We start from the raw sequence: 25,059 nt of genomic DNA, 5'->3' as shown, positions 1-25,059 counted from the left end.
TTCTGAAGTCAGTCTTGGGAGAGAAGTCATATTTCAGAATAGCAATGCACACACATGGGATCTGTTTGATCTCTGCTTTTAGCCCAAAGACTGTGTTTACTGGGGAGTGACTTGGTATGTTTTGATATAGTAATGGTAGTATTCCACAACCACTAAAACCTTGTCTTAAAAAAGCAACCATATTTTATTAAGGAAAACTATGCATAAATCCTTTTTAGATGGTTTTTGCAACCCAATTCCCAGAGGGAAGGGGAAAAAAAAAATCATACTGCATAGGAAAAGACAGTGTTCTAGAAAATTGCCAACTCAGATGCTGAAAATGGTTCTGCAAGTGAAAATAGCAAATAATTAAACAAGAAGTCGTGTTTCCAGTAAGCCTGTATCCAGCGTGCTGCCGCACAAGAGCCCATCGCAGTGAAGCTCAGCTAGCTTGGCCTGCCAGGCCTTTGCCTCAGCCATGCTCTGACAATTCAGTGTGTGACACCGGGCACAGCAGCAGCTTCTGGAACCAACGCAGGCCTCAGGAGCCGGGCTCATCTCCAGGGCACTGGTGCCACTGAGCAGCTCTGCCCCACACTCACAGAGTGTTTGTGCCTTGCAAACGGGTCTCAATCTGGCAAAGTTCTTTCTTGTTTCAGTGAATGATGAACTAAGTGAGAGGCTGAAGGGGATCTCCTTCTCTCACTGTGAAGTCACTGTGAAAATCAAGGGAAAGTCTAAGCTCAGAGCTCTGCTCAATAGCAGAGAGACAAAAAATGTCAAAGAGACTCTAGTGTTTCAGGGCTGAATCCCTCCTTTTCCCTTTCTTTCTGCTCTGGAAGGGCTCAACAACAGTTTGCCCAGTACAAAGTTAAAATGAACATCTGTCAAACACAAGATCATCTGCTTTCCTTTCCTGCTCAACAATTTATCTATCCTGGAAAACCAAACCCCCATTACCAGAACATTGACTCCAAAGCTCCCTTTCAAAAGAATTGGAACTGTATGGTAAAAGTTCCCTTACACGACAGAAAAAAAATCACTTCTCCAACATTTTCTCCCAAAGGTTGTTTATTCATATGTTACATTATTAAATCTGTGACGTTTGAACATGAACAGCTCAGATCTGGAACATGAAGACTTCCTGAGAAACCTGCAGGATTAATGACTCTCTAATGGCAGCAATGACAACATGAATGCAAAGATCCATGGCAAGAATGGGCACTTCAGACCATGTCACTGCCTCCCAGAACAGCAACACCAGTGCTGGGGAAGTACAATGAGGAATTCTAGCCTTGAACACAGGTTGTGTGTTTAAGCAGATTGCTCTACAGGTAACAGCTGCCTAGAGACAAACACTCCAACAGCTCCGTGGAGAAGGGGCTCCAACAAGAGCTCAGCTTCAGTTTCAGACAGTATAAAGCCTCCACAGAAAGCACAAAACCAGATTTTGTTAAATCCTGGTGTTCATGGATTTACTTGGATTACCTTCATTTCTGCTGGCACATCCTAGCTCTAACAGTGATTTTTAGAAATACTTATATTGAATTCTAAGTTGAAATATTTTGTACAGTTAGAAAACCAATAACCTCTTAACATAGAGCATAAAGAGATCAAAATAATGGAATATCAAATAATAATTTCTGCTTGATTTTTAAGTGCAGGGCACTTTTTTTTATAACGGAAGCACCAGACTGCTTATGTTTCAGCAGTTCTTAAGGCTTTTCCTCCAACCGACTGCAATGCCTCAGTCCAAACCGACTCCCCATTCAGAAAGGACTGGTGTGCCCATTTTATGGCGAGTCCGTCGTTTCTGGAAGATCGGCTACATCTAACCTGCAGCCTCCTCCAGAATCCTGTTGCTGCTGCTATGGGGCAGTGCAGAAGCCCAGGAAACCTGCTCCTGAAGCGTCTTCATCCTCCTGGAGGATCGGTCACGCTGCTGGGGGGGGGGGGGGGGGGGGCACCCAGCGAACACTGATGCAACGCTCACCTTTCCAGCCACATTACTGTGAGGAGGAATAGTCTCTTGTTAGGAACCAAGCCTATCAAGTGTACCCATGGGATGTTATGCCTGCACTGGACCCCATTCAAACTAGCATTGCATATGTGACCTTTTTTCTCCAGTCAGTGAAAGCTTCGGGTATAAAGGTGCTCTGTGAAGCGGTCAGATCCCTCTGGTTTTCTTGCAAGGTTTTCAGAGCGCAGAGATCGCTGTAAAACCGACCTCTGCTCGTTAAAAACACTGCGTTCGTACTTCGATAGGGGACCGCAGCATCACCGCCAGCAGCCGCGGCCCGGCTCGTTGCCGGGTTACCACCGTCTCCTTCCCAGCGTACCTCAGTGCTGGTCTCCGCGCGGCTTCCGTCCGCCGCCATCTTGTTCCTGGCGGGTGGTGCGGGTCTGCGGGTGCCATGGACACCGGTGAGGAGTGCTCGGGGAGCTGGGGCTGGCAGGCGCGGGGCGGGTTCTGAGCCCGCTTCCCCGGAGAAGGGGGTTTAGGGGTGCTCCGCATCCCGTCCCGTTCCGTGACGGGGGAGGCCGCGGGAGGGCATCAGGGGCGCAGTCGTGGCTGTGAGCCTTGAAGCCTTCCCGGAGCTCGGGCGCCGCTTCCGCGGGTACCTCGACCCCGTTGTTGATAGGTGCTCATGTCAGGATTCAGCTGCAGATCTGAGAGCACGAGGCCTCTAGGCTTCTTGCTGTTCCCTTTTCCTTCACTCTAAGCCAAGTGTCAGTAGGCATTCCTTCATTCTTTGCACTTGGCTATAAAAACAAACCAACCTCAGCATGTCTCTTAATGCAGGCCAAACGCCGATTGATGTAATGAAGGCTTTGCTAAATTAATCCGCATTATTACGGGGAGTTACTGCTGCTTCTCCTGTTTAAACACGTTTTCTGTATTTGTGTGGCTTAACCCGAGAAAGTTTCAAATCTATGGTGTGGTCAAGATTCTTACTGCTTTTCTATCAGATGACACGGGGAATCGACTTCGGTTCCAGCTGGAGTTAGAGTTTGTTCAGTGTCTGGCGAATCCAAATTACCTCAACTGTGAGTACTGAACAGTAACTATTGGGATCCTGAGGAATGAGTAGTTTTAATGTTGTATATTACTACTGGGAATGTTAAACAGGAGGGAGAGGGCTAAACAAAGAAAAAGGAGTGGGTCTTTCACAGTGTAAAGGTGATCTGTCAGTAATTTAAATTGTCTGTATTTCTAACAGGTGAGTTTTAAAAAATGTAAAAAGTTTCATTACTCGAAATAAGAAATAATGCATCTATCTGGGGGATCAAAAAAAAAAAAAGTGAGTTGAGGTGTGCAGTTAAGAAGTAATGTCAAGTTAACAGTGTTCCTTATCTGAAAACAGAATTTCAGGCACTATCCATAATGCCCTTTCAATTTTTATGCTAAGTCAAAATTTCCTGTTTCAAAAAGCTGTTTTCTTCCTTGGTGTTTTATAAAAGATACATACTGTCAGGGTTGACGTAAAAATATATTTTTCCTTTTTCTTTCTAATTATTAAAATTTGCTTGTAATCATGAAGTTTTGACTAAAGTGCCTCTGTATAGTTTTGTGAATACTTATTCTTCAAGGTTGACAGATTTTTTTAATGCATCTGTAACTGACAGTTCTTTGTCATTTTATTTCAGTTCTTGCACAAAGAGGCTATTTCAAAGACAAAGCTTTTGTAAATTATCTTAAGTATTTACTTTATTGGAAAGAACCTGAATATGCAAAATACCTGAAGTAAGTGTTAAAATCACTTTGGTTTCTGCATTTTAATGATTTTGTTTACCTTCTGTTATGTACTGTACAGCAGCATGTCAGTAATTGATTTCCACGTGTAACCTTACCTTTGTCCTCTGTGCTGTGTTTATATGCATCATAAATTTTCTTGTTTTCCAACAGTGCAGATGTAGCAATAGGCATGAATATAAAACTTGTCTTCCATGGGTTGTGCATGGAATCTTCCCTTTGCAGCCTTCATCTGCACTTTGGCGTTTGTTGAACATAAAACTATTGACCATTATGGTACAGAACTACTTCAGTTAGGCTGAGTAAATACATGTTGAGAGTAATTCTGCATTGTTGATGTTTGCATGAAACAAACAATGTCTTTGCATTTTTGTGAGTATGCAAACTCCCTCTTGGTTGTGTTCTTTGAGTTCTGGAAACAGATATTGTAGTTGTTATGTATTTGCTTTAGTGAAATCTAACCATTAGAAAAGGTACTCTAAGCAAGCATGTATATACATTTAGAATCTGTTAGTGGACTTCTTGTTTCCTAGCCTAATACTGAAGCCTACTGAGTTACAGTGTGTAACAGTGGAATATGTAGTCTTTGGTGATTTGATATTTGAGTAAAACACATACATGATAGAACTAAAATAAAGAACTGCATAATTTCTGGAGACTCCAGTTTTAATGCATCTTGCAAAAACCTGTATTGAAGGGCCTCTATTTTTAATGCAGGTATCCACAGTGTTTGCATATGTTAGAGCTGCTCCAGTATGAACATTTCCGCAAAGAACTGGTGAATGCTCAGTGTGCCAAGTTCATTGATGAGCAGCAGATTCTTCACTGGCAGCACTATTCCAGGAAAAGAATGCGCCTCCAGCAAGCACTTGCAGAGCAGCAGCAGCAAAACACCTCTGTAAAATGAGACCATGTGGTGGGAGCATGTTGATGAGGTGACTGACTTTGTCAACTTGAGTGCTTAGGAGAGGAAGGAGCCCTTGTGTGGGTTTGGCTCTTGGGGGTGTATGTTTCACTGTTTTATTTATTAAGTGACTTTTTAAAAATTTCATCTTGTTTAAAAATCCAAGACTGATAAAACCTCTGCAGTTTATTTTGCAGCATGGACAATTTTGTAAGAGCATTACTGCAATTATTGATTCCTTTTGATGTTGAAAAAAAAATCTGACACTACTGACATTTAAATAACAAAAAGTGTAGCTCAGAAGTCTGTTCTTAGACATTTTCCCTGGAGAATAATGATGTATTTTAAGTGTGGCTTAAGAATTCCGCTGTGTACTACTTTTTGTAACTGTAGGATGAGCAAAGTTGAAGTAATGGTGTTCTACAAAATCTAAATTGTGGATTTTTGCCTTGAAACCAACCTGAGCTATTACTTGTTATTTCGGTTTACCTGGTAATCCGTAATATAGAAAACAAAGTGTGACAAGAGGACTGCAGGAGCGGAGCAGAGATAAGTAATAATAAACTTCACAGATACTCAGAAGGAAATAGGCTGTAGCTGTGTCTATTCCATTAGTCAGCTTACTTTAATCTTGGCTTTCTGACAGTGAAGTAGTGGCTGCTCCTGGGCTTCTCTACACGAGGTGCAGTAAAAACAATTTGTGTTATAAAAAAGGTGTACATGCTCTAGCAGGATTGGAGAAGCGTTTGTCATTTATTCCTGTATAGTTTGTATTGTAAGAACACAGATATTAGCAGTTTCCACGGGTTTATATTTCATATTTTAGGTTGTATTCATGCTGCATTCATCCTATATTTGATAGCCTTGTAGGAGCAGGTACTGCAACTGTTAATATGTGATCAGTGACACCAAGACTTGTTGGCCTTCAGCTTATCATACTTAAGACTGAACAAATAAACCAGTAAACATTTTGACATTCAGTAGCTTCAGCAGCTATGTGAATTCAGATTTAGGAAGAATAAGGATTTTTTTCTGTTTTTCCAACCCCCTTCCCCTTACTGTAGGCTGCACTCTCCATTTATAACATGAGCACAGCTGCTTTGAAAAGACTGTTTTCAAACTCAAGTTTATTTTAACATGAAAAGAAAGATACAGGGTTTTTTTTGCAAGATTTCAGTGGACGGTTGGGACCTAGAATTTAATTATCTTGACTAAGGTTAAGGATTCCTTGAAAGGACACCACAAACAACTTGAGATGTCTTCAGAAATGACTGACTACTGAAGGACTCAGTCTTCAGTAAACAACATACGCACAAGCTCTGCTTTAAAACATTCTTCTTCAACCAGCTTCTGCGGCTGAAATAAAAGTTAAGATGCTTTAGGGGGAATTCAAAACCCTGTTCTAGACCACAGCTATTTGTACTTAATAACATTAGCCATACTCCAGCAATTGTTTTTCTGGGGAAGATGAGGTGGAACAAGCAAGGTAGGAATAACTGGAAAATGCCTGAGGGTTTTGCGGCCTTGGAAGAGGCATTTCTGAGAAAGTAGTTGCTAATTTAAATAGATGCACAAGTTAAAACTTGAGCTGCACTCCATTTGAATCAAGAGTATACTGCACATAGCTTCACTCCTGTAATTCAGCATTTGGATTTAAATTTCAGGAGCTGCAAGTCAAGAAACTAACGGTATATTGCTAAGAATTTTCTCTACCTCTCAACCACTGCATGTTAAATTTACCTATTGCATTTTTGTTTATTATAGACAACATTATGCTGAAAGCACAGTGGCTTTCTCTTGAGGAACTATGTGAGGCAGAAAATGTGCACGGGGGGAGCAGAACTGTTCCTAATTGTCTGCTCTTTTTAAACAAGAGAGGGTATCAGACAACATATGTGATTAATTCATTTACAGTCATAAGTTCCTACCAGATTCCCATCTGAATGCCTGTAGATCCAGAACATACAATATATCACTTACTGTTCCATATTTAAGTAGTGTAGGCACTCCTGTTAATTTCAGATTCTTCCTGAATTCATTGTTGGGGTCTTTCCAGCTGTTCAGGAAGAAAGGGTTAACAGCTTGTAGAGGTGCAGTTAAAATTCCTTCAAAAGGATTACTCATAACTACCTCACCCGCTTCTCAGAGCAAACATGCAGATACTTCACATTAGGGATGTGAACTCAAAACCAATGCTTCATTCCTTGCGGAAAAGCACAGTTCAGTGACTTGTTCCAACAGGTTAGTTAACCCCTAGCCCAGAAACAGTAAAATTGTACTGGTTGTTGGTTTTAAAACACTTACTAGGCTCTGTCTCCTACGAGGCAGTAGATGAATACAGACTCATCAGGCATGTTATGAAGTTCCTTCCTCACAACCGGTTCAGCTGGAAAATAAAATTTTAAGAACTCAATATATTGATACTTTTATCACGCTACAGAATGACACAGATCTGCTCTGACAAGCAAGGCTGCTAACAGACACATAGAGACCTGTGTTTTGTTTCCTCTGGTTATCCATGAGCTGTGCAGAATTCAGCTCAACCTTGAAGGGACTTGTCTTTACAGCATGTTACATCACTTGCCATTCAGTGCAACGTGGCCAGCAAGGGCAGAGGAAGCTGCAGCCCATTACCTTTAGCTAATCCCGGTGACGGCCCACACCTCGGTGGGACTCCCGGCCTCGGCAACTGCAGCTAGGGCTTCAAACCGGAACTCGGCCCAGGCCGCTCCGATCCCCGGTAACGGAAGCCAGGTGACGTGAGGCCGCTTCGCGCCGGGCGCTGCGCGGGGCTAAGGCATACACGTATACGGTCCGCGCGGCGAAGAGCGCGAGGCCGCCACAGCGGTGGCTCCGCTGCTGTCGGGGCCCCACGAGGGTGAAGGGCGCTTTCCCACCGGGCCCCCCACCCACAGAGCGGGGAGGGGGACGTCCCGCAGGCCTCACCCGTCACGCAGTCCGGGCACCAGCTCTTGCCCTCGGCATCCTTGTCGCCGCAGAAGAGTGCGAAAATGGGCCGCCCATGGTAGCGCTGCGCCGTCTGCACGAACTCGGGGTACCCGCGGACCTGCTTCTCCTCCCAGCCCATGGTGCCCGAGGGACGCGGCAACACTGGGCGCGGGCTTCGCCTCGCCCCGGGCAGTGGTGGGGCGGGGCCCGGGCTCCGCCTCGCCCCTCGCCGGCCGCCGTACTTCCGCGCCCTTCCCGGCGTTCTCTGCGGCTGAAGTCGGCAGGAGCGGGTTTGAACAGCGTCGCGGTAGGTGTCACTGCGGGCCTGGGCCGCTCCACCGCCCAGCCTCCTTCCCTCAGCGGCAGCTCGGGTCGGTCCCCAGTGCGAGTCTCGGTCGTCCGGATGCCGTGAGGGGAGGTGGAACGTGGGGCGGGCCGGGTGTGGGCTGTGCGGCTGGAGCCCCGTCGCAAGGGGTGCGTCGTGGGAGGCCCGAGGGCAGCTGCAGTGAGGTGAGGAGCAGAGGCAAAGCCTCAGTCGCGATAAGGAGCTTTAACAGCGTTAAGCGTCGAGTCCTGCTCATTTTTAATTGCCAGAACGGATGAAGGAGACGCGCACCCTTTAGTTTAAATCTCTGCAAAGCTTTGGACATGAGCATGCCCTTGTTCTGCTTCCCTTTGACACTCATGGGTTTTGTACAGACCGTGTACCTGGAGCAATGCCTTAAGCTGTCGTGCTAATCTGTTTTCTTATCTGTGCAGTATCTCATTTCCCTTTTAGGTACATAATAGCTATAAAAGTACTGCAGCAATCTTGTGGTTCACGGTGTGCGCCTCATTGTCTGTAGTGGTGCTCCTCAGCGCTCTGTGGCAGTGTGTAAAAGAACGATATAAATTGTAAAATTTGCTTTAAAGGACAGGATTTGGTACCATCTGTGTGAGTGCACACTGCACATTGGGAGTGCACGACCTGGGATTGCTTCTGAGAGGCAGAAATAATGTTTGATTCTTCTTATGCTTATAGTTGTCATTGTAAGGAAAAGACAGATAATTGGAATTTCAGCATCAAACCTGTGTGATGGGACCAAGCAAGGCAACTGTGTCTGCATTCGCTACTCAGCTTTACAGGAACAAAGCAAAGGCTTTACAAACACAGGTATTATTTGACTTATGCAACGATGCTGAATTGGCTTTCATTTGTGATTGTTATAAAAAGATGACTGTGACCAACTGAGATTGATACTCACTAGCAGGCTGTCTTCATGCTTGCGTTCATGATGCTGTCATACATAATTTTCACACTGCCTTTTCATAAGGGTATAGACCAGAAACCACATCTGTAAATATAATTTACAAGATGATCTAAATGCTTAATTCAAAATAATTCTGAATAATGGTATTTGTCTGAATGGATGGAATACCTTGCGCGTGTTGAAGAAGTACTGTCACGACAGAATGCATTGTAGTATGAAAGAACATCTGTTTTCCTTACTTTTCAACACTATAGACACATTCCCTGTGGGAAGTGTCCTGTGTAACATTAGATTTGGGGTTTTTTTTTTTACACTTTGGAACAGCTCCAGTTCAACAGACATGTTCCTGCAGCTCCAGAGAACCTGGCTCTCCAATTCTCTAACCCCCGTCCAATTATAATAGAAAAACTGAAGGCATCCAATAATCAGAGAAATCTCAGTGGAAGTGAGGACCCCAGCATGAGAAGCTCTGGCATATTTTCAGTGGTATCTGAAGAGAGACTAAAATTGGCTATTCAGCTAGCCAAAAGGGACATAAAACGAAGACAATTTGAAGAGCAAGTGAAACGGCAAGTATTTGGAGATGCTGCCAGTAAACCTCTGTTGGCCCAGAAGTCACAACAGCAAAAGGTTGAAGTATTTGACATCCCAGAAAATAAAAATGCACTCAAGTCTCAAACTTGTTTGAAATATCAGCAGAAGCTTGGTCAGGCATCCAAAGTGGAGACTACCACCTCTGGTGCTAAAGTTTATCACTATACACCAAATGAGGGAATGCTAATACCGGCTGGTCTGGGCTCTCCACCCAGTCATGGCACAGGGCCAGACCCCAAGCCAAGCATCAACAAAAAAGAAGATAAAAGCGTGCAGGAAGTCCGACGGCTGCAGAAGGAGCTGAGGAACTATGTCCAGAAAATTGAAGAATTGACTAAAAAAGGTAAGACTCAACAACAGTCATGTGATGAAAAGGAAATCACTTACTATCTCCCACAAGTAGATGCGATGCCCAACTAATCTGTGAGCAATGGCTACCTTCCTTCCAAAAAAAGTCCATTTTTGTTATTGCTGAGCATGGTGTGGAGCATCCCTTTAGTCAGTTGGGGTCAGCTGTCCTGGCCGTGTCCCCTTCCAGTTTCTTGCACGTACCCAGGCTGTGCACTGGTGGAGCATAGTTAGTGCTGTGCAAGTACTGCTCAACGATGGCCAGAACACTGGGGCGCTATTGACACTTTTAGTCATAAATCCAAACCAGCAACATACTGGTGACCGTGAAGACCAACTCCATGGCAGCCAGCCCCAGTGCACACCACATTGGTTCTTTTGTAATAACTACTTGAAATTTTCACTGTTCCTAACTTTGAGTGCTTTACCTGCGTTGCTGTCATAAAACTAAGAGGTTGTGTTGTTTTGGAAGCTATAACTAATAGGCTATATAATATAAGAATGTTTTGTCAAATTCTAGATAGAAACATGATGTAGAGTTAAAATAACTAGCTTGCATTACTGCTCAAGGCAGCTCTGCAAATATGATACCTTCTGTATTGGTTCTGCATGAAAGAGGCTTATTGCTGAGCTTTGTTCTCATGTCTTAATCGGGATTTTTGCAGGTTAAATTAAAACATAAAACTTTTTCATTTCATGCTTTTTAGGTGGAGAGAGAGAAATTTTAGATCCTGATAAAGAGCAGCGAGTTTGCACTAGGAGGCGGGAGCAAGCTGCAAGGTCAGCTCGGATGCTTTATGTACTCCAGCAACAGGTAAGAATCAGCATTTTGAATTGGGATGCATAGTAGTTAGCTTATTGTGATGAATTTGACAGAAATGAACTGAAACAAGAAAAATTTGATTTGCTTATCTCTGAACTTCCATAGCATTCTAGTTTAGATCTGAATGGTGTCACTAATTTCTCTTATGACTGGACAGAGATGAGCTGGAAAATTTAAACTTTGACTCGGACATTATAGTGAAGATTAATTGTTCATTCATAGACACGGAACTCCTTCTGACTGACTTTTCCCTGTTCCCCTATTTCTTTATAAACAGGTAAAAGAAATTCAGGATGATTTAGAGAAACTGAGTCCTCATAAAGTCAAACACACGAAAAAGGTAAGATGTAATTATCCTTCAGGCTGTGAGTAATAGAGAGGAAGCTTTCTAGCTAATTGAGTTTGTCTAGGGTACACCTGAGCCCTCTCTAGAAGTGAGATTCTCTTTGTATCTTGCACCTTTCATCTCATTCTTACAGAACTATGTCTCACCTGGTCTGATACTGCCTTTGCTGCTTCCTTCTTCTCCTCAGTTCTTGCCCATCTACGGCAAACCAAAGAGGAAGGCTGTTGGTCTGCTTTTATGTGGCTCCTAATTCTTTCTTCATTCCAGTTCCTGTTCTGAGTAACACTGGACTCTACTCTTGACCACTTTTTTTAACTTTCCATTGATGTCACTCAGTCTTGTCAGCCCCTTTGTGCTTCTCTTCTCTGATGAGCATCTTTCCGAAAGTTAGTACTGAGATTATGCCTGTTCTTTGGCCAGTACTGTCTTGTTCTCTTGTGCTTTTCCAACACATGTATTTTATTTTGTAATGAAAGTGGAGGAAGGAGGATATTTTGTATTTGTGCAATTGTTGCACATCAGGATCAAGCCCATGACTATAGTACTCTGTTGGCACAGGTAGTGGAAACATCTGAATACATTATAACCAGGCTATTTTATCTGAATATGATACTTGATATGAGTACTCGTGTGTAGTACTTTAGTAGGTTACTTAAATGCCTGTTTTGTTTTGTCTCACAAATGCCCTCATATCCATCAGAATTATTGCAAGCCTGAGTGTTTCACCAAGAAATATTGGTGACAGTTCTTCAAATAATATCTATATTCATAGAAACTGTAGCTATTAAAACATTTATTTTTCATTTTCCAGTCTCGAGCAGTATCCAGGTTGGCAGCAGCACACAGAGGAGCTGTACGAGCCTTGCAGGCATTTGCCAATCAGTTTACAGACCAAACAGAGCAGCAGATTCCTACCCACTACAAGGAACTGGGCAGTCTCATTCGACAACTGTCTCTCTGTTCTGCCAAACTAGAAGTGGATTCTTCCATTTCTGATGTTATCCTAGATATTTTGCTGCAAGTTGAAGTAAGAAAAAGCATTCTGGTTTTGCAAAGGCAGAAAAGACATAGTGAATTACAGAACTATAAATTATGTTGTGTGTTCATGAATGGCAGAATACTGAACTGGGGCTTGGGGGGGTTTGCTGTTAGTTGTTTGGGTTTTTTTTTTAAGGATGTATTTTCACATCTATAAATGTGTTCCTAAGTAATGGTGTTGTAAAATAGACTTGCATCCTAAACATGGAAGCTACCTGATGCCCTTCAAATGCCTTTTATTAGTGATACCTGATGTTTTAAAACATGTTGTTGGTATAATAGAAAAGTTCTGATTCACATTTCCTGCTGTAATTCCTACCTACAAGACTTTTTTTTTTTTTTTTTTTTAAGTAAGAGCCTATGGAACCTGAACTGTTATAAAACCAGTATTTTAATTAATTTGAATGAAAGCAACTGATGCCATAGTCATAAGATATTTTCCTTAAAATATTGTTCTAACTGTAAGAGCTGTGTTTATTTTTACTGTTCTGCACTGCTTATGAGAACAGTAACAGTGCTGACTGCCTGGGAATTGCAAAGGAGATAGGATTGTTTGAGTTTGGACTTGGCATTGGAAGACATGTCTGTCTTCCCTGAGTTATGTGGGCTTTTGTCATTTTTCTTTGGTTTTTTTTCTGTAGCCTTTATGTCCGTTTCTTTTTGAACATGCTGTAAGCAGATAATTTGCTGGGAGTCAATTGTAAATACAAAACCACAAGTCTTTTCTGTAAGGTTTAAGTTCTGCAGGAACAAGCTGTCAGGAATAATCACTACCACAAAAAACAGAATCACACCAAAAAAGTTCCAAATACTTAGAATCTCTGAATTTTTGATCTCACATCAGTTTTACTGAGAGAGTAATTAACATTCTAAATACATGGTGCAGGATCTGGATTCACTGCTGGAAAAGAAACAAACACCCAAAAAAATGAAGAAGTGTATTTCATCATCTCGGGGCAAATCTCCAAGAAACACTGAGGCTTTTCCATCCAGAAAGCAGCTTGTATCTCCAAAAGGGGAAAACAAACACCTCATTTTAAAGGGACAACACGGCCAAGAACCTAGAAAACCTCTAGCTGCCAGGAGTCTCTCGACTGGTTTGTATTTTGAATTCTAAAATACATTTTTATTGCTTAACTTGCCACCTCTGCTCAGTTTTGCAGTATGTTAGGTATTGTCAGTCAGAAGTGCATGACAGCTCATATGCAGTCCTCAGACTCATGCAGCCTTGCTAGGCATTTTTTCAGCTGTTCTCTGAGAATGTCAGGCTGCAGATTTATAAGCCTCCTTATAACTGTGTTGTTATCATTATCATGTTCTGCCTGGTTTTGTCCATTTATTTTAGTGTGGGTTGAGCTTGGATTGGCTTTCCACAGGTAGACGTAAATTGCAGTTTACAAGCTGACATTAATGATGGATACAGAATATTACCAAATACCTACCTAGATAGTACTGTGTCAATATATTATTGTGGAGTGCAAAGTTGCTGACTGTTAGCAAATCTTCAACAAAACTATTGTTGCTTAACTGTTTACAGTGAAAAGATTAACTCCAGTCTTGGCTCAGAATTTCCTTGATTTGTGCAGTTTTTCTCCTTTTGAGGGGGGTGTCTCTGTTTTGTTCTTGTCAGTTCATAAATGTTAATGTCTTCTGCCCAGTAATCACAGTTTCAGTACCTAGAGACACATTAACTGATTGTTAATCTGGAGACACTGAGTTTTCTCCACTATTAGTTTGCCATGCAACCATTTCAAGGATTTATTTATTGAAAAATAAATTATTTTGTTTCTTTAACTTCATATGTGAAAAGAAATGGGCTTAATTCTTTCTCATGGTGTTAGAGATAAATGTACCACCTGAAGTATTTCGACACCTCATGTAAGCCATTATAGCTTATTACATTATTACATAACCTATGTTACTTGGTTTTCTTCTTTAAGGTGTTGTTCTCATACCTCGTACTGGTTTTTACTACTACCCCTAGGAAAGGGCAAGAAGTATGCTTAGTTGAAAGCTTATTTTTGATACATGTTGCAAATATTTCAGCAGTACAGAAGGCAAGCAGTTGTACTCGGATATTGCACAATAAATTCCAAGAAGATGGTAAACCACCTGCTCCAGAGAAAAATGCCACTTCACAAGGAAGCACAGAGGCACTGCTGAGAGCTAGAGCTGTGAAAAAAGATCCCATGCTTGAAGGTGTCCCACTGAAGAAGAAAGGTGTGTTATTACCTGCAAAATCACAGGTACGGAAGTCATAAAACAGTTTATGCTTTTCCTACGTCTCTTCTGGGGTTTGTTGTATCATGGAAGACACTGTCCAGCTTTGCACTTCCTCACAACCTTTTTGTGCCAATCTAGGAGGCAGAGAGGGATAAACTGTGTCATCTGCCTACAGTATTTCTAGTGGTCATGACTATTTTATCAGATGTTTTATGACAGTAGTGTAACTGTTGCTTGGAAAGGCACCGTGCAACGAGGACCGATGAGTAACGTGTGGCCATCCAGCCAGTTCTTTAGCCACCAGGTGGTCCACCTATCAAATTGATGTCTCTCCAATTTAGAGACTCGAATTTAGAGACAAGGATGTCGTGTGGGACATTTTACTTCATGGTTACAGAAATTATAAAACTTCAGTACAAATTCTGATTTCTTTTTAAGTCCTTGCAACCAGCCAGAGGCTTCTGTAATAGAAAGAAGTGAGTTCTTTACAGAATATTTCAGGGTCTTAAAAAAAAAAAAAACCAAACAAAAAACCCAAAAAATAAACTTTTGCAAATAGTTTGTGGGGCTTTTTCTGTTGTTGTGTTTTTTTTTTGTTTGTTTGTTTGTTTGTTTGGGGCTTTTTTGGTTTGGATTTTTTGTTTTGGGGGATTTTTGAGTTTGTTTGGTTTTTTTCCATTATTATTAAAGACCCACCCCCACCTTTTTTCTTCCCCTTAGAGTATCTCCTTCAGCTTGAAAATCAGATTGCTACAGTAACATATATGTATGTAACTTTTACTGCTTCCCATATCTATCCATGCAGCTGGTGAGCAGGAAGGTTAAGCATTGCAGTAATTCATACTGAGGGGATGAGTCTTAAGAATCCTTGTAGTAAATACAAATATGGTGATAATTTTAGTTTCATGGCTGAATAAAATGTTACTGTGGTAACCTTCTGTTTGGAACTGCTCCGAGTTAATGTCAAGTATAAGCGTGAAAATCTGAAAATAAGTTTTTTCCCATGAAAGGCAACATTGGAAATCTTGGAACTGTTTGCAGAGATAAGAGTTGTAGCATTAAGCGTATGTTCTGTTCAGGCACAGTTGTACTTCCCTTTAAGTCGTGTCAACTGTGCAACAAAGTAAGTAGGCAGGACTTCAAGACAAATTTTGAAGCAGAATGTAAAACACTTTAAAAATTCAGCAACTGGAATATGTGTTTTTAATGTGCTTGTTTTTATTTTAAGGGAACACCAAAATCTCTAAAATCAAGAGAGATAAAGCCTCAAGGAAAGCATGCCCGATTTCAAGAGACAACTATAGCTTTCCAGCTAAAAGAGAACAAACGACTTGCTAAGGAGAGCAGAATACTCTGCACGCCTCCAAACCCTGCACACCCACCTGTTGCACCTAAGCGGTATGTTCACAGAGGAGTAGAGCCTGTCTTTACCCTGCTTTCCTGTGGAAATGCTGCTGTTATCTGTACTAGTAAGTGGGATGGATTTGGCCTGGCTGTCAGGTCATGAAGGCAGGCGGCACAGCACAGGTTGCTACCTGCTACTTGTATGCTTCTCCCAGTCGGCACGAAGTGGTCTTGTGCATACAGCCTGGGAAGAGCCATTGCTTTATGAATTTGTTTCTGTCTCAGGTGCAAGTATTGTCTGGAAGTCACCATCCAAACTGTGCTAGGCAGGGCACTGACTGAAACACACAGTATGCAGAATGGATATTCACAGCACCATGCTAAGAAGGGGAATATTTCCCTGATCCAAACAGACAGAATATATATCTTTGTCCTAGCCAGTAATAGAGTGCAGGCTTGTTTATTTTAAGCTATGTTTGTTATACTAGACCAGGTATTCCCAAATTGACTTTGGAACTACTGTCTGTGGCAATTGGAGCAGGAGATCCACGTGCTGATCTAGCTGCTGGATCTGTACTAAGCAGTGTGTGCGGTAAGACAGGGAGCCTATCTTTCCAGGCAGTCTTTATGAATAGTCATGAAGTTGCCTGTTTGCCAGTAGCAGAAATGTAACTAAAGATCTCTGATTCTCAGCAGAATTTCCTGGTGTATATGGTGTTAAAGTTAGCATTAATTTTGTCTCTAAAATGTTTTGCAAGTTTTCTAAACTAATATTCAGAATCACATTATTTCATTCTTCAGTTGTTAAAATCTCCATTTTATAACCCTCTACACTGCTGTTTTATTTTTTAAGACTCGCATGACCTGAAGCAGAAACTTCAGGAAGAGTGAGGGTTCTCACTGACCTTAGCAGAGGAGAATTGAAAAAAATACAAAAGTAGTTATTTGATTTGAAGAGCTAATAAATGACGTCAGATGTGATGTCATCTCCTCACCACTCCACCAGTCCCCGGAAAAGGACATTTATGTGGGGTTTTCTTAAGTTCCTGTTGTCATACCAAGTTTCAGGATGGCATTGTCATTTGTTCTTTTTTGCATAGGTCACGGAGTGCTTCTCCAACCCTGTATGCAAACAGAGCTGAGAAGGCAGTGCGGGAGCCCTTAGAACCTCTGTTAGATAGGACACAGGTAGTACAGTCAAGCTCATGCCACTGTTTGAAGGATGCCTTTAGAGCTGAAAAAGATTTATATAGGGGCAACACAGTATCTTTTCAACTTTCAAATCATATTTATGTAGTCAACAGAGTTCTGGACAGTTGGAGAGTGTATTTCCATGTCAGTGTGTGGGCCTTGAATGGAGTAATGGACTTTTGCAAAGCTGTGTTAAATTTTCCTTTTTTTTTTTTTTTTTTTTTGTTAGCTTCTTATCAAGTAGATGCATTTTTAAATTGGTTTTGAGTGGTTGTAACAGTCCGATGCTGAACGTGACTGAACTTGATGAGATTGGCTCAATAATTCTTAAAATACTGTATTTAATGACTAAATAAATTTGGACTGTAATATTAATGACTAGTACTAGAGAAAGCTTTATTATTGTGAGAGGTTTTATGTTTTATTTAGAAGATCAATCTCTCCTTGGAAACAAACTGTCATTTGAAGGATTCTTCATTTATAAGTCACCTTTTAACTCATACATATGAGAAGGTGTATTCTATCTGTATGTCATAGAGCAAAGCTGACATTTAAGGTGACTTTTAATCTTTGCCATATCACCGAATACATCTGGAAGTATAGTACTAATTTCCCAAACTTAGCAATTTCAACTTACATAAGCCATATCTTTAAAAATGTGCTTTCTGAAGTATTGTTTGGTAACCACATACAATATGAAACAATGAAAAAGCTCTTTCTAACATCATCTTTTTTCTGGGTTTTGTTGTTTGGTTGTTTTTTTTTTTACTTGATGTGACCTCAAATGAATGCAGTTGCTTAAGGGGAAAGATGTTTTCTTTTAAAGTAATATAGGTAAATTAATAATGAAATTGCTAACTGGCAACATTGGACATAAAGCTACAGCTGTGGCATGGATCCTATATATTTACTTTTGACCATCTGGAGCTGCTTTGAGGCTGTTCTTGTATGAGAAGTTAAACGTGTGTGTGTAGTGTTTTGTAAGATGAGAGCCTTTGCTTCGCTTTATTGAATTCCTGGGTGATCTCTGAACCTGTGACAGTTTTGTGTTCTATTTGGGAGCAAAGTTGTGTAGCAGCTGTTTTGCATATTCATTTGGTTTTATTGGTTTTATTGATTTGGCTTGTAGTATGGGTCGAAAATGTATTTGGATCTTCATTGAAAAGTTGAATGGCAGTTGGACTATTTCCATGAGCTGCTGGAAGAAATGTTCTTTCCCCTCAGTTGTTTGGGGCTTTTTTGTTTGGGGTTTTTTTTTTCCTTTCTTTCTTGCATTGCTGGGGGCTGGGATTGTTTTGGTTTTATTGGTTGGTTTGGTTTGGTGGTGGTTTGGTTTTTTGTTTTGTTTTAATAGCAGGTTGCAGCAAATGCAGATATTCTGAGGGAAAAGCTATTGGATGATATTTTGGAAGATACTGCTCAGGAACTGCAGAGTATGGAGCAGCATGAGCAGCTCCAAAGCAAGACTCTGCCTATACCTGGCACTCACAGTCTGGAGTCAATGTTGGAAAGAATGGAAGAAATTGAAGTAAGATTTTTCTCTCTTGGGTGGTCTTATTAGTGCTAATTTCTAGTTTACTACCCATAAGTTGTAATATCTGTAAGTATCTACATTCTTAAATGAAGCAAAGTCTGACTGGGTCAGTGCCTGAAACGAAAGACTTAGGAGTTTGGGCTTCCAGCAAAACACTGTGAGAATGGAAGGTTTGCCGTAATGGTTTTATTGCTAGCTTTAGAGCCCTTAGACCTGAGTTTGCTTCCCACCTCGACTTTATGGCTTGGGTAATATGTGAATGGGACAATCAGTACGGTGATTGTGTTGATTGTCTCCCAGATTGGAAAGTATTTGAATATGATTTTTCTGTGTATGTGTGCTCTGGGATCCCAGTATTCCAGGAGCATGAGCATCTTGAGGAAATATACTGACAATTCAGAATATTTCACAGGACAGCATGGGGAAAGTTGGACAAATACATGGTTATCTGTGCCCTTATTTATCCATCTTTCTATGTAAATATAATGAGGTTATGATTTCCTTGACTTGAACTTTCTCATTTATTGCTTTATTAATTTTTTTATCAGCTTTCCCAGTTTCTGGTTCAAGTCCCATTTCAACCTTCCTGTTCAGTGAAATATATTGTAATGCAGATCTACAGAGCTTCTAGAGATCAATTTGTAACATGGAAGCATGAAGTTTACATTGCGTAGTGTCTTTATCATATGAGGACTTAAGCACACATTTGATTTCTCTGTTAGTAGTAAGGCAGGAACGTCTGAGGGCTCTTCAGTTTTTTGGCTAGCTGATGTTGAGCTGAAATGGGAGCAGTTGTCATGCTACTGACTAGTTACATCTACGGCATTTTGAATGAGAGGAGTATCTGTGATTTCACACCCCTACTGCTTTTGTGTGTTAACTAGGCAAAATAAGCCTACTTTGACCACAGAGGATCATGACCTGCTTTCTCATTGGGTCAAAACAATCAGTACAGCTGAACTGCTAACTGTGTGTTAATTGATGGAATTTGTATGTTCAAAACCAGAGATACCAGGAGGCTGTACGCAGGAGATTCACCCACATTGTCTACAGTGATTTGGAGTTCTGGGCCCAGGAAGACAAAATGGGTAAGTGTCTTTTTAATGCAACTTGGTTTTTTTCTGTAATCTGTATCTTTAAATTAATATGTTGTGAAGTAAAAATAATTTGATTATGTATGGTCAAATAACACCATCCAGACACATTTTTTACTATAGGTACTCCTTTCAGAGGACTGTTTCTAAAATCTAGTTCTAAAATCAGTATTGTTAAGGGGAAGAATTTCTTCTGACAACTGGCTGCCATTTTCTAATTGCCTTTGTTGGGGTTGCATTTAGGTGGAAAACACTGCTAGTGCAATTTACCTGAAGGATAGGAATCTTCCAATCATCAAGTAACTTTGAGTGTTATTCCTTTTCTAGGCATTTGCGTTCCTTAGTTTAAATGTTTTCTACCAAAATGTAATGATTTTAATGCAGTGAAGGTGATATTCCATAGGTACATACCCTCCAATTCACTACTTGAATTTACTGCAGAGGACAGCTGTCTAAGTCTGAGGCCTAATCCTAAAGCCACTAAGGTCTAATCCTAAAGCCACTTGTTTTCTTGTTAAGCTCTGCATGATTTGTCTGTCTTCAGTTTTGAGATACTGGCAAATCTGTAAATCTTAATCTAGAGAACAGTATTTAGTGTGTTCTCATTTGACTTGATTTCTTTGAAACACCAGTAGCAGTGATCATTTTCATGCTGATGATTTCCAAACTATTTAGAGTTCACAGGCTGAAGTAAGGTGTGAAGTCTCTGTCCTGCTGTCAGTTTGCGTAGTCAGGAGCAAGGAGATACTTACCTTCTAGTTTGCTTCTCCTGTTTCTTCCCTTTCCCCGTTTATTTTAATAAACTATCGGTTTAAATGGTTTAGAGCTCAAGAGTAAATGTTAGGTAAATATTAAGATAGGAGTGAGCCCATGACAGTTTAATGTTTTTCTGGCAATACATAATTGATAATATTAAATTACTTAAGCTTAGAAAATTTTTCTCATTCCTTATTCCTTTCAAATGATGGTGATACTGGTTTTAGATCTTGTAGTGTACACACAAGTTTAATTTTTGCAGCCTCAGAGAATCTTTTCCTCTACAGAGGTCTTTTCCTCTACAGAATTCACTCTCCAACATGCTTCAGCAAAAAGTATTCAATCCTTGAAAGAAAACAATGATTTTGATGCTCTCGGTTCACATTAATCACATTTTTCTTGCTTGTTTTTATTGGATAGAAAAATAAATGAACCAATGTAAAGTCCTTCAGATGAAAAATAACTAACTTTTCACATCAATTTTTAATTGAGAAGGACCAATGTAATATGAGTTGGAAATTGTTCACTAGTGAAAGGTAGCATTCCAAACAATAGCTTGATGATTCCATACATAACTGTACATACTTTAATATTGCTCGCCACAGTGACATGCTAAGAATGAGTTATGCTTTTTGTTTTCCCCATCCTGCTCTGTTCTTTATCTTACGATTAAGATTGAGTACAATAGTGAAGCTGCACTGATTTTTCAGCTGTGTATCTGATCACATACTGACTTTAATGGAACAGTGTTGTTTTATGCCAGTTGGAAAATCTCAGAATCAGACTGGTGAAGGCTTAGCCCAAATCTTGTTGGATTTTTTTCCCATGTCTTGGATTTACTGCCAAGCTCAGTACATTACACTAGTTTTAGAGTGGTATTTTCTGTCTCTTCAGTAGAAGTACCCACTGACACAACAAACTGTTTTAGTACAGTTTTCTAACTGTAGCTCTTGGAAATTCTACATTGAGCATACATATAAGGAGGTTCAGTACTTTACTTATCTGAAAGACTTCCCCTTAAAAGAAGCAGAAGTCTTTGTGAGGACTTACCCTGCAGTAAATGTACTTTTTCTCTTCCAAAGAAACAATTTTAAATGTTGCTTTCTTCCTTCTAGAACAGCAAATTGCATCAATTGCTGACAGACCTGCATCTCCTCCCCCAATTCAAATAACCACAGTAACCAGATGCACAGAGCCAGAAACGGACATTTTATTTGAAAAACCTTTTGATGGGAAGTAAGTAGAATATTTGGCCCTACACTAGGCTGTGGTGTATATCAGCTGTGTGTCTTCATTACTTAAAGTTGTGGTTACTGTTTGAAGAGATTTTCTGGTCGTTCAAAAAGATATTTGAAATCTAGTTTTGGCTTAATGACTATTTTATTTTTCCAGTGGTACTGATGGAAACAAAGAAGCAGAGGAGAAACTGCAGTCTGGACATGACATTCTGCCGCCTATGACTAGTAATTCTCTACAGAAAGAGGGCTGTGTGTCTCTTTCTGTGCCAAAACATATGCTCCAGAGCATCTTGGATTATAACAGCAGATACACGCATCACTTAAAGCTTATTTCCCATGAGGCAGTAGGCAGTTTCAATCCATGGCAGATTGCTGAGAGGTATGTGAAGTATCTTTGTGTTTCTGATGTGAATGTATCAGCTGCTGGACAGGTTTTTCTGTCCTTCAGGGAAAGGCATTGGGAGGGGGGCCATTTAAATTCCATATTGAAAGCCAGAAGCCGGTTGGACTGTTTCTCTACTTGGTATTCATGGGAGGAAAGGTTATGGGAGCAGAATGACCTGGAGGAGTGATGATTTTTTACATCTTTCTATGATGTTACCACAGAAACAACTGTGTGAAATATAGGGTGACTGAAGTTATTTTCAGAAGACTGTCGTCAACAGGTAGATTGAAGGAAAACAAAACTAGTTTTTGTGAGTGAAAAAGTAATAAAGCACTGTAAAATACCATGGAAGTTTTAATCTTTGTGGTGAGGGATTATGCAGTAGCATTGAAATCAGTGATACAGCTCATTTGAGTGGCATTTGGCATCTACATTAGTGTTTCCCAGAACAGGTCCTGCAATATTTGAGATTATTTGCATGTGTGAAGTTAATCATGTGTGGTGATGGTTTGCCCAATTAGAGGTTTTAGTAGCTGTGGTTAGACATCTCCATTTGAATCTCCCTGAAATATGCCTTGTCAGTTCTCAGTACTGTCATTCTGCCTTCTAAACTGTACTCCTGCTTACTGTTGGTGTGATGATGGGTAGTTCAAAGACTGGCACCTTCTTGGGATTGGCAGGTGAATGAAATGGCAGTAATCTTTCCTGACAGCTGAATTCCACTGTTGCCACGTGATACATGTTGTTCCTTGGAATTAAACTGCAATGCTGTACAGCATGCTTCATTGACTTGTCCTTACCACCAGAGGGCATTACAAATCTTTTTCCATAAAATCGTATCCCAGCATGTTTAAAAGAAACTCTCCTGTGCACCGTCAGAAGGTCTTAGGAAGAGTAACAGACTAACTTATGATATTTTAGAATATATGCAAAACTGAAGAGCGGTTTTCAAGAGGCCGGTAAGCAATTGGGTTCTTACACTAAAATAGTTTTCCCTTCTGTAACGTTTGTTACGGTGCTCCAGAGATCACTGAAAAGTGAAATTTCTCCACTCACTTTTTTCTTAAACTTTATTGCTTTCAGTAAGGCCTGATTTGGTGGCAGCTGAAATCAGTAAGAAGCTTACTATTTGCTTCAATGGCCTTTGGATGAGCACCACAGCATGTCAACTCTTATTCCTACAGCAGGATGAGTATTTAAGAGCTTGAAAAAACAAAGCAGCTGAGCTCTCTTAACACTTTAACTCAAAGCGTGTCCTTTGCTATGACCCAGACTGAGAATAGAATTTCTGGTATCTTACGGAACACACATCAGAACATCTATCACCTATTTTCTTGGGCTAAACAGTAGAAAGCGTGAAAAAACATGGATATTTGCCTTTTGAAATCGGAGCATTTGTAGCAGTGGAATGAATGACTGGAATTTGGAAGTTTATTTTCTGAACCTTTTCTTTTTCCTCTCCCTCAGTCTTGCAGAGCAGTTAACAGAAGAAGCCCTGTGTGATGTGGCAGCAGAGCTGCAGGATGTTTGTGAGGATTATGCAGAAGCTGTATTCACGTCTGAGTTTTTGCAGCCAGAGCAGTAAAGGCTTTCAGATCTGCCCCATTATCAAATGTAACGTAAACCTCGGTTGTAATGGTCTTACCAGATGATGTAATTTGTGTGTTTTTTTAGAAATCTGTGAGATTCTGTTCACCAAAGGAATTGAATCTGTAAAGGTTTCACCTCAGGTTTTATAAAACCATTATCATAATGTTTTCCTTTTCAGACTTTGTTATACTGCATTTATCAGGACCTTTGTGTTTTTAGCCAGTGTTTCAACAGAATGAAGTAAACTGTGACAGGTAAAGTTTATGTATTTTGATAAGAATACTCATCTGTTTGTATGCCTGTATTACTTGATTCATTTTAATGTATGATTTTCTTAATAGAATAAAATACTGCGAGAATGACTGGGTTCAAGCAGTGTCATCGACTTAGCTGTACTGTGCCTCAATTTTCTGCTTTAAAGTGGAGAGAATCTGCCTTATCTACCTCATAAGGGAGCTGTGGGGTTTAGTGTGCTTAGTGAAACTACTTGAATATATCTGATAGTTGTGTTGCAAGAATGAAGCATTATTGGTATTTCTAAAGCCAAGATGGAACAGTCCAGAGTAAAAGCTGTTTAATTTGCTGTTTAGGGCTTTCAGAATCATGTGAGAAACATGTTGTCTGACCACCACACTTAGCATATATGCTACGGTTGGTTCTTTTGAGGATGTGGCTATCCAAAGGAAGGATTTTCATGGCACAGCATTAAGTTGATGTAAACACTTGTCACTCATCAAGCTCACAGGCCACCAGCCTGATTGGACTCTTGCATTCAGCTTCTGAATGTAGTACCTCTTATGCTGATTTCTGAATATCATTAGTACATTATGCACAGACAAACGAGACCTTTCAATAGAAACATATCATGGAGATTTTCTTGCCTTTTTTTTTCCTCATGTTACTCTAAAATACTATTATTTTATCAGTATTTAGTGATCCAGCCTCATTCCTTACTCTTAAGAATCCCACAGATAAATAGAAAAACAAAATAAATGAACAATTGGCAATGTGAATTGTTTATTTTAAGTAATCAGAGTGCTAGTTTGGGAGGGAGTAGTGAGTAATAATTGTTTACAGTAATATTCAGCCCTTGAGGTGACTCAAACCCCAACATGACAGTGTATTTCCTTTGACAAATTTATGTCTCCATTACTGTTCAACCTATAACAGAATAATTTTTAACCTTCTAAGATTATTTTTGTTTCCTCTAATTAGAACATACATTTTTAAAATTATTGTTTTAATTGAAGCCCAGTTTACGGTTTTGTGTAATTTAAACACTACCTTTTTTATTTCTGAGGTTATAGAGATAAGTGTGGTTTTAAGTCCAAAAGACTTAAAGTCATAGTGTCTCTATGTATGTATACATATATATCTGTGTGTGTATATATATATACACATGCTTGTCAAAGTGTTTTCAAGATATTTCATTTTCTAATAAACTGCACTTGTTTCTTAGGCCTGAACTTAGTTTTAATTTAAGAGAACTTCCATCTGAACCTGTTTGGAATAGTCAGCACCCAACATGCAAGAGAGTATGTGGCAGCATTACGTGAGTCAGACTACCAACCATATGCCTTGAAGCAATGTGGTCATCTGTCAAGGTAAACGTACTTCCTCTTAAATCCCATGGTACCATGGTATCCTCTGACTGCTGATGCCAAAGTGAACTTTTATTCTGGATGAGAATTTTGTGGCATTTGTGTGCCGCCTTGGAGC

General features: G+C 40.4%; 3 protein-coding genes across 3 annotated transcripts; 2 read left to right on the top strand and 1 right to left on the bottom strand.

The window, feature by feature from the left end:
• Positions 1-1,171: 1,171 nt before the first annotated feature.
• On the top strand, positions 1,172-4,667 carry MED31 (mediator complex subunit 31). Its single transcript, XM_061363248.1, has 5 exons — positions 1,172-1,190; positions 2,245-2,403; positions 2,950-3,027; positions 3,628-3,724; positions 4,451-4,667. The coding sequence occupies exons 1-5, from the start codon at positions 1,172-1,174 to the stop codon at positions 4,638-4,640; spliced, it is 543 nt and encodes a 180-aa protein (XP_061219232.1). The 3' UTR covers positions 4,641-4,667.
• A 1,080-nt stretch (positions 4,668-5,747) lies between these two features.
• TXNDC17 (thioredoxin domain containing 17) lies at positions 5,748-7,775 on the bottom strand. Its single transcript, XM_061363272.1, has 4 exons — positions 7,584-7,775; positions 6,942-7,023; positions 6,618-6,693; positions 5,748-5,993 (listed from the first exon to the last, which is right to left on the bottom strand). Exons 1-4 carry the CDS (start codon positions 7,723-7,725, stop codon positions 5,925-5,927), a joined length of 369 nt encoding a protein of 122 aa, XP_061219256.1. The 5' UTR covers positions 7,726-7,775; the 3' UTR covers positions 5,748-5,924.
• An 886-nt stretch (positions 7,776-8,661) lies between these two features.
• On the top strand, positions 8,662-23,455 carry KIAA0753 (KIAA0753 ortholog). The gene is made up of 14 exons (XM_061363247.1): positions 8,662-8,739; positions 9,161-9,773; positions 10,486-10,592; positions 10,879-10,941; positions 11,759-11,974; positions 12,872-13,082; positions 14,035-14,231; positions 15,437-15,606; positions 16,653-16,740; positions 18,098-18,271; positions 19,284-19,365; positions 21,243-21,363; positions 21,520-21,744; positions 23,218-23,455. The coding sequence occupies exons 1-14, from the start codon at positions 8,662-8,664 to the stop codon at positions 23,333-23,335; spliced, it is 2,463 nt and encodes an 820-aa protein (XP_061219231.1). The 3' UTR covers positions 23,336-23,455.
• The last annotated feature ends 1,604 nt before the right edge of the window (positions 23,456-25,059 follow it).

This window comes from Neopsephotus bourkii, unplaced genomic scaffold (genome assembly GCF_033783945.1).
Source record: "Neopsephotus bourkii isolate Nb327-2 ecotype Australia unplaced genomic scaffold, CSIRO-AGI_Nbou_v1 NB_1154, whole genome shotgun sequence".
Lineage (NCBI taxonomy): Eukaryota > Metazoa > Chordata > Aves > Psittaciformes > Psittacidae > Neopsephotus > Neopsephotus bourkii.
This window is presented reverse-complemented; position numbering and strand designations above follow the sequence as displayed.